This window comes from Pteronotus mesoamericanus, unplaced genomic scaffold, assembly GCF_021234165.1.
Source record: "Pteronotus mesoamericanus isolate MK-2021 breed Mesoamerican mustached bat unplaced genomic scaffold, CSHL_Meso_final scaffold_31, whole genome shotgun sequence".
NCBI classification, from domain to species: domain Eukaryota; kingdom Metazoa; phylum Chordata; class Mammalia; order Chiroptera; family Mormoopidae; genus Pteronotus; species Pteronotus mesoamericanus.
In genome coordinates, this window is record NW_026555312.1 from 16,067,123 (window position 1) to 16,075,927 (window position 8,805).

At 37.5% G+C, this 8,805-nt stretch overlaps 1 protein-coding gene across 1 annotated transcript; it reads right to left on the reverse strand.

Annotated features, from left to right (window-relative positions):
- Positions 1–6,663: 6,663 nt before the first annotated feature.
- Positions 6,664–7,648, reverse strand: RNF182 (ring finger protein 182). Its single transcript, XM_054592072.1, has one exon. The coding sequence runs from the start codon at positions 7,646–7,648 to the stop codon at positions 6,908–6,910; it is 741 nt and encodes a 246-aa protein (XP_054448047.1). The 3' UTR covers positions 6,664–6,907.
- Positions 7,649–8,805: the final 1,157 nt, after the last annotated feature.

Sequence of the window (8,805 nt, forward strand, 5' to 3'; positions counted from 1 at the left end):
TTTCATAGCTTAAGTGCTATTTTTACTCATTTAAAAGTCCATGTTAGAAGATAAGCTTTCTTATCCATAGATATAAACTAATAAAAAGCCTAATTTATTCTAAACTATGGAGAAGAAATTTGAAATATTAAGCCAGCCCTTAGAACTATCTGACTTAGCCTGTTATACTTCTATTAGCCAAGAGATAATTTATGATTGGCTTAATCAAATTGGAGCTGCATTGGCAAGAATTAGGGGGAGATGGTGTGATGAGCTATAGGACAATCTCCCAACCCAACTTCTAGAATGTGAAACTTCCAGGAAAGTTTCAGAGGAAATAACTGTGGGGTACAGAACAAGTCACCCCAGGATGTGCCTATGTGGTGTTCAGATTATTTTTAGTTAAAGACAACTGTAGCTCAGGCGAAGCTTCTACTCTCCTCCTCCTAACTAACTAGGAGAACTTGAATTAGAGGCGATGCCCATAAGAGACTGTAAGAGATAACGTCCTTTGACCTACATAAAGGGCAGGACAAACTCCTGTTTACTAAAGTCTGTTCCTCCATATCATCCTACAATGGACCTTTGATGCCCCTGGAGTGCATTGTCTCATCCCTAGCTCAGGATGTCCTACATACCTCAGCCCCTTTTCTATCTCTAAACTTCTCTTGCATGTGGGCTGACACTTTGATGTGGGGGTTCCCATACATTTACATGTATTAAATTTGGTTATTTTCTCTGCTAAAAAAAAAAAAAGAATTAGGGGAAGACATTAAGTAAGAGTTATACAGTACATATTTTACTTAAGAATAATGCTTATTAATAATTTTAATTTTAAAACATTATTTATGAAGACTATAGATTTTATTAGGTGGGCTGATAGAAGTTCTGCATACATTCCATTTGCCACTGAAGGGACTGAAAAATCTCAAAAATGAAAGTGAACATAGAGAAAGCTCCAGAGTAGTATCAAGACTGGAACATACAGTGAACTGTATGGAAGAACCCACAGCCTGGAAGGGATTTTAGAAAGGGAGGGAATGGTCAGACTGTTAAAAAAAAAAAAAAAAATGTTATTCTGGCCAAACAGTATTACTCTGAAGAATAAACTGAGTGAACTAATTACTAGAATAAGAAGAAAATAGAGCTGTTTGAAGTGAAGAGTTCAAGATCTGCCCTGGCTGGTGTGGCTCAGTGAATTGAGTGCTGGCCTGCAAACCAAAGGATCGCCGGTTTGATTCCCAATCAGGGCACAGGCCAGGTCTCCAGTAAGGAGCATGCAAGAGGCAACCAGACACTGATGCTTCTCTCCCTCTCTTTCTCCCTCCCTTCCTCTCTGTCTAAAAAAATAAATATTTTTTTAAAAAGAGTTCAAGAAGATCTAATGAAGATTGTGGCAAAGGAATGTGAAGTCTTAAGGGAAATGACAAGTAGTACAAACATGATTTGGGAGATAACCAGAGAGCTGGTTAAGCAACTTAAGCAAGAGAGTAATAATGTTTTGGGTAGGTGGTTAAGAAACCCAACTGGTATTTTGTTTGAGGCTAGAGTCAAATATATTACTTACAGGTTTAAAATAATGTTATTTCACAGAAAATTTAGGTTTCTTTCTTCTCTGAGATTATGGAGAGTATCTCAGGAAATAAAAGCTGGTTCTCCACTTTAGTGTATTCCTTCAGTGAAAGAGGCATTCCAACTGTAAGCTTTGCCAAAGCGTTAGACAGGTGTAGGCTCCTATACTTACTAGATCACCCCCTTTTGAAAACCTTCAGAATAACACATTCTGAATCTTTGGAAAATTAAATAATCGATTCAGGCAAAGATCATCATTGGATGCTAAGAGCATCAGGTAAAAATGGTTAGGAAAGATGATATTTGCATGGTGCCAAAGAACCACCCCGCAGATTACTTGCTAATTATACTGGGGAAGTGGAGAGAACTGGAGCTCACCGTCCCGAGTGATCAGGCAAGATCTGGAATGACAGAGCAATCCTTCATTCATGGCTCCTGATATGATGCAGTACTAAGTACGTAGCATCATCTAAGAAAAGTTCTTGCTCAAAACTTCTTGAATCAACTCATACTTCTAGACCTAACTTTCAATTTATGGGAAATAGAAGGGATAGAAGTAATTAAACACCATGAAGAAACAGACAAATCCAGAATGTGGGACACTGCACAAGATAACTGGCCTGCTTTCTTCAAGAAGTCAATGTCATGGGAGAAACAAGGTGTAGTGTCTATTCCAGAATAAAAGACAATAAAATACTAACAACCAAGTAAAATGTGTGAAGCTTGACTAGATTCTGGTTTGTGTTTTGGGTTTTAAACTATGAAAGAAAGATATTTTGGGAACAATTTGAAATATTTGAGTAGAAGCATATTAAATAATATTAGGAATATATATGTAGAGAGAGAGAGAGGGAGAGAGAAAGAAACATTGATTGGTTGCCTCCTGCACACCCCTCAACTGGGGATCAAGCCCCCAACCCAGGCATGTGCCCTGACCTCCCAATGACCATTCAGAGCGCGGGACAATGCTCCAACCAACTGAGCCACATGGACCAGGGCTGGGAAAATATTTTTAATTATCTTAGATATAATAACATTATAGTCAAATTAGATAATGGCTTTTATTTTTAGGGGAGAAAAAAATATAGTGAAAGGTTAACTGTGACTCCAGTGCTAACTGTACCAGTGACAATTAAATGATTCTCTCAAGTTTCCTGTATATTTGGAAATCTTCGTGAAGTTGGATGGGTTAGGTTAGATCAGCATTGTTGAAGGTTCTGAAATCTTCATGCATATGATAAATCTTTAAAAACCTTTATTTTTTTTTTTAAGTAAACTAATCTGAAATCTTCTCCCATTTGCGTTCATCTAATGATCCTAATTCTGCCTCCTTTCTCTGGGCTCTGGGGACCACACACGCTCCAGTTTCCATTCCTCACTTTCCTCGAACTCTGGCTGATCCAACGCGGTCCCTTTGCCCGTGCCTCTACCAGTCATTCAAAGTTACAGTTTGAGAGAGCTCTGCCTTGGCACTCTGTTTCCTCCCACTCTCCACTTCTCTACTCCCTTATCTTCAATGGCTATTGAAACACCAGAGACTCCCAAATGTAACTCTTCAGGCCAGATCATTTATCTGAGGCAAGTGGATCTGAACATAGAAAGAAACTTCTTACCTAAAGCATCGCACCTCATGGACAAACCAGGGTCTAAAACCACCTACTAAATCAGAGATCATTCTTTTATAAAATCCCAACCATCTCAATTTAAAGGGGAAATGTTAAGGTGTTGCAAGTCTAATACACTCCTGATTAATAAAATTGCTCCAAGTAATTGAATGCTTTAATTAAATTAAGGTTCAACTACTTTTAAAAATACATTCACACATATCCCTACTTAGTGTACACAATATTCAGGACATAATTTAATTTTTTTATTTTTTCCCTAAATTTAAAGCACTTTCATGTTAAAACCATAAATCCTATACACTGAGTATACTTAGATTTGGATTATACCAAGATTTAAATGGTATATAAGCAATTGAGCTGAATCTGTATTGCCTGAGAACTCACTTGGAATTTACTCAAATTTCAAGGTTTAGTTATCTACATTCTTCTTTTTTAAAAAAGAAAAATCTCTTTACACAAAAGTAAACTTATAAGAGAAGACTCAATACTAAGCCTCAGATTTCTCACAGAGGTGTAAGAATTCATAAAGGATTTAAGGCAAAAAGATGTAACATCAAAGGAGTAGAGAAGTGGAAAACATTTAGGACTCAAGCCTGAAAAGCAATTGATTAAACTTTTTCAAGCTTTCAGAAAAGTTCTAGAATAAAATGTAGTGATTCTGTGGTGTTTTAGAAAAATCAAGGCAAGTAATTGTCTTGGTAAAAAGTAATTTTACCAAGAGGAGTGTGCAAAACAAACACATTTCAGAAAATGCAGAGACACATAGAATTATAGTTCACCTCCATTACACCTTTCCTGTGCCCCCGGGGTCATAGAGCTTATATAACTGCTAACTCAGCTACCTATCAACACAGGGTCCCTTTAGCTTCCGAGTCAACCTGGTTGACATGTTAGGACATTTCTTCCAACTCAGGGTGTCTCTGAGGCCTACTATCTGTGTACAGCCAGGCAAAATGCTCATCACTTAGGGCCATCACTCAGCAGATGAGCATGAGTTCCATTCATGTTATAACTAGCACAGGTAACTACTTTCCTTAACCCTATTCTTTGCTGGTTTACGTAAAAAATTTGGAAGTGAATGAATCATAACTCTTGGTTAATATATTGTACCAATTCACTATTTAGCATAAGCATGTAACTGCTGCGTACTCTAAATTATTTCTATTTTGTCTAAAAGTGGTCATATTTAGATACCAGGTAATTTTTTAAAATTTGCCCAGACCACATGAACTTAGTGATTCCCTGACCAGAATGGATTCTCGTTTGTTGAGCAGCTAGGCAAAATCTGGAAAACAAATCAAAATAAATTAAAACTGAAAAATGTATTTAAAGATGAAGACAGTATTTTTGTTTCACCTTCCCTAATTTTTCTCCCCTGCTTTTTCTTCTATTTTGTACGAATGCCTTTTAGAAGTGGGATGGGTTAAATTAGATCAGCACTGTTGAAGGGTCTGAAATCTTCACATGAAAGGTATTAGCTGAATCAGCACTTCTGGAAGGTTGCAGTTATCTAACATAAACAGAGGTCCTACTTAACCATTAACTCCCAGCCGTGAGTCAGAGAAATCAAACTTCTAGTGTGAAAACAGTAACAATTTAATGGACAAACAAAACATCGCAGTAAATAAAATATTGAAACATTGTCCTTTTTTCATTCAACAGCATAAAGTTTTTGTTGTCATACATTAAAACTTTTTACAACCAAATCAATTTACTAGCAACAACAACAAAAAGAGACTATCACAATACACAGAGATACAGGTTTAAAACTGCAGACATTATACAAATAAGCAAAATGCATAGTATCCATGTCCATAGCTTTCTAGAAATTTCATCATACAACTCACCAATTTATAAGATGTTACATCTCTAATATCAAATTTAACATCATTTTTGTTCAGACAAAATGAACATTTCTTTAAAAAACCTTATAAATATATAAATCCAAACCACAAAACATTTCCTAACCGTGTATTTACTCTAAGTACAAACAGACTTCTGAAAATTGCATTCACAATGCTATCTAAAGAAGATTTTATGAAATCATAAGTGTATTTATCTGGGTCTTGAGGCTTAAATTCATTGGACCACATCCCACATATATTTTTCTGCCATACTTATCTTGGGCATATATATATATATGTTCTCAAAGTTAATAGTAATATAAAATCAAACTACGATTCTAGAAATAGGTGTCAATTTTTCCTGAATAAGGAGATTGGAACTGGTCCACTGCAACTATACCACACAACAAATGTTTCATCACAAACAAACTAAAGTTGTCTTAGTAATAATGTCCCTTTCTAAGAGTTATAAATATTTTAATGTTAATCGTCAGTATGGGTTTTAGAGACTAGTAAGCCTTTTGTTCTCTGGTTTCTGTGGACATTATATCCCCTCGAACCTAAAAAATGCTAAATAATTTCCTCTCACGAATATATACATTCAACTTCCCCTACATCATGAAAAAAGCTTAAATGTGTATTTGAAATAAATCGTGTAAGGACTTGAATCCATTCTAAAATGGCCTCCACCACCTTCATTTTACTTCCTCGGAGGGTCTTTTCAAGCAGGGCATCAGCTTTCTGCATTTTTTGCCCATCCTTTTGCCTGGCCTATTGTAACACAGTCTTGCATATAAACCTAAACCATTATAATTTAGTTAGTATAGTAAAGCAAAATGTTGAGGTTCTCAGAATGTCAAACTGTGAACCAGACCATCTCATTCATTGTTTCTGTGTTTCCACTGTCACAATTTACCTCCAATTGTTATAGGATTAAGATAAGTAAGTTCACAGTAGAATTTAAAATACAAGAGGAAAAAACCAAAATCCTCATAAACTTATAGCAACTAACTTAAATGAAACTTCATTCAGGATAAGGAATGGGACTAATTGAACAATGTGGTTTTAAGAAAAAACTGAACTAAAACATTTTAAGTAAAGATGCAAATGAAGATTTCCAGAAGCAATGACTACTCTGTGAGAATTTCAGAGAAGACAGAAGACAGAAGAAAATAAATATGGGGAAAGGGTGTGTCTCAAAGACAAGTGGCCATACTGGCATAAAGTTTACTTTGATGCAAATGGCTTAGTGTTTTTAATTCTCTTTAGTATTGTGGCAAAACAGATATTTAATTAAAGCCACAAAAGGGATTGAGGCCGTTTCCTCTTGACTAGGGAGCAAGTGCAAAGGGAACAAGCACCTCAACTGGAGTAACTGCCCACAGAAAGCCGCACTAACATAAAACAGTGGAAGGGGATTCAGGGGCACTGCAACCACAGAGCTGGGCAGGGAGTGTACCTCTCCAAATGGACATGTCTTGGAACCGCTCTCCTCTCGTGTGTACCCTCCATCACAGATTACCAACAATGACGAGAAGAGGAATCAGTGCCTTCCCAACCTTCCACAAAGACCTCGGCTGCAGTCCAACACAGCTCCTCAGTGTCTGTCTAGTAGGGCTGAGAGAAGTCCTGCCCTTTCTCTGAGATGACTCACTTAGCTTACACATCTTTGCTTCTTTGCTAACACCTAAATAGAAGTGAACATTTGTACTTCCAGCATACAGGAAAACCAACTTGCCAACATTTGATGGAAAATGGATCACAGACATGTGGCCAATGGCTTAATGTCATGAATGCTGCTCATAGAGAATATAAAAGAAAATAAATGAGAAATGACCTAACTTGAAACATGGCAATGTGTGTCAAATTTCTTAGTTTGCATATTGATTAAGATGGTGCCAGACAGTCTAGAAATTCATGACACACACACTGGCAAAAACCATACACCATCAGGATAACAAGGCTCGAAGGGACGAGGCTAACAAAGATAACCCCGAGGGTGACCTTCTTAGAGACCAGCAAGTAGATCCCTAAGGGTAAGGAGCTGAAGTAGAGCAAACCTAGCAACCAAACCAACACCCGGATGGATGTCTGAAACAGCAGGGAGGTACAGTTCCACACAGTCCAGTTGTGTGACACAGTGGTAACAGAGTCGAAACTTGTAGGCCTATAAAATTCTACCACAGGAGTGGAGCTCAGAGATGGGGAGCTCTCTCGCTGCACCTCCATGATGGTTATAACCAGACAGTTGGAGGAAGTATGAGAAGGACTGACGAGAGAGGCCAGCCTCTTGGGGGTCAACAGCAGCTCAGTGGGGTTGTCTGGCAGGCACTTCCTGCCTTTGCCTCCGCAAGTCAAGTTCACAAGGATGTTGTTGTCATCAGGCAGGCTACTAACTTCATCGTCTGGCAGGCATGTCTCAAACCTGCAGAAAGGGCAGACGATGACACCTTGAGGGGAGTCCCCAAAGTCTATAATCTTATAGAGGCATTTGGCACAAACCCTGTGACAACACTCCAGCACTTTGGGTTTCCTCTGTTTCAGATTGTATCGATTATAGCAAATCTTACACTCGAGCTCATCCGGGACCTGGGACTCTGCGGCATCTTCTGGTGGTTGACTAGCCATCTTGAAGTATCTATACAATCTTTGGCCAGATGTGTCTTGTTGAAGAACGACTTCGATTAAGGTGTCCTTCGGAATATCACATCATCCAAATCAGGCAGGAATGTGAAAAGGCAGGAAAAGCAGTGACAGGAGCAAGAAATCTTCCAGGCATTTTCTACATATAACTCTCTGTTTCAGACACATATTTGAAAAGGTCACATGGGGGGTCTGCAAAGGAAAAAAAGAGATTCTAATGTAGTAAAGAGTTCTACTGAAAAGTGCTTCATGGAATTTTCTGAGCTTCAATGATTAGAAGCAGGAAACTTAAAAAGGTTAAATCCCCTTCATCTTTTCACACATTTCTGCCTGCAGGACAGAAAAGTGTTATCTCCATGCTTAGCTTTTTCAGCCCACAGATATGATGGTAAAGAAGGAATTAAGAGTCTTAACAGTGTAAAATACCCTCCAGGGCACTTTGAGGATAGCTAGATATAGTGATTTTCTCTCTGACACTTGTAACAAATTCTGGCCTCTCTGAAAATAGAATTGGACACGTATCAGAAATAGATACATTTCTCATCAAATTCAATTCAATATAGAGTGATTTTGGTGTAAATACCAGTTGCCTAAGCACCCTCAATCGTGCTTAGGAATACACAAAAGAGAAGTTTTAAGGATAAATACTTAAAATGTGTTTTCAGAAAGTACTTTGATAGAGATGACAGCGTATTTAAATACAGTAGATTGTTTTAACCTTCCAAGAGTAATTCTGTTATAAATGCCTTCACCATTTGACTCTTCAATTTCAAACTTTTTGTTTCAATACTAATCCTAAAAACCATAATTGTACATAAACATTCACTCAAGGGAGAATAAAGCCTATGACACCTGACATAAGCATTATAAACCAGTCAAGTCTAACTTCCAAAAAAGAGTATACATCATAACACATATACAGTTATATCTGCAAACATGAAGAATCATGCCTGCATGGCTCAAGAAGTACTCAAGGTTTACCCACCTGCCTACTTTATTTCATGTAAACTCTCTTTCTATAGTGAACAGAAAGCATATCATCAATTGTCTTTAATGTTGGCCTTTAGTTGCAATTACTGGCTTTGGACAAATGATTGAAGGTTGATTTCATACATATAGTTAGTTCTTGATTATTAGTACCA

Bases quoted from the DNA above. Each gene is read 5' to 3' on its own strand.
- RNF182 (XM_054592072.1), bottom strand. From the start codon at position 7,648: ATGGCTAGTCAACCACCAGAAGATGCCGCAGAGTCCCAGGTCCCGGAT.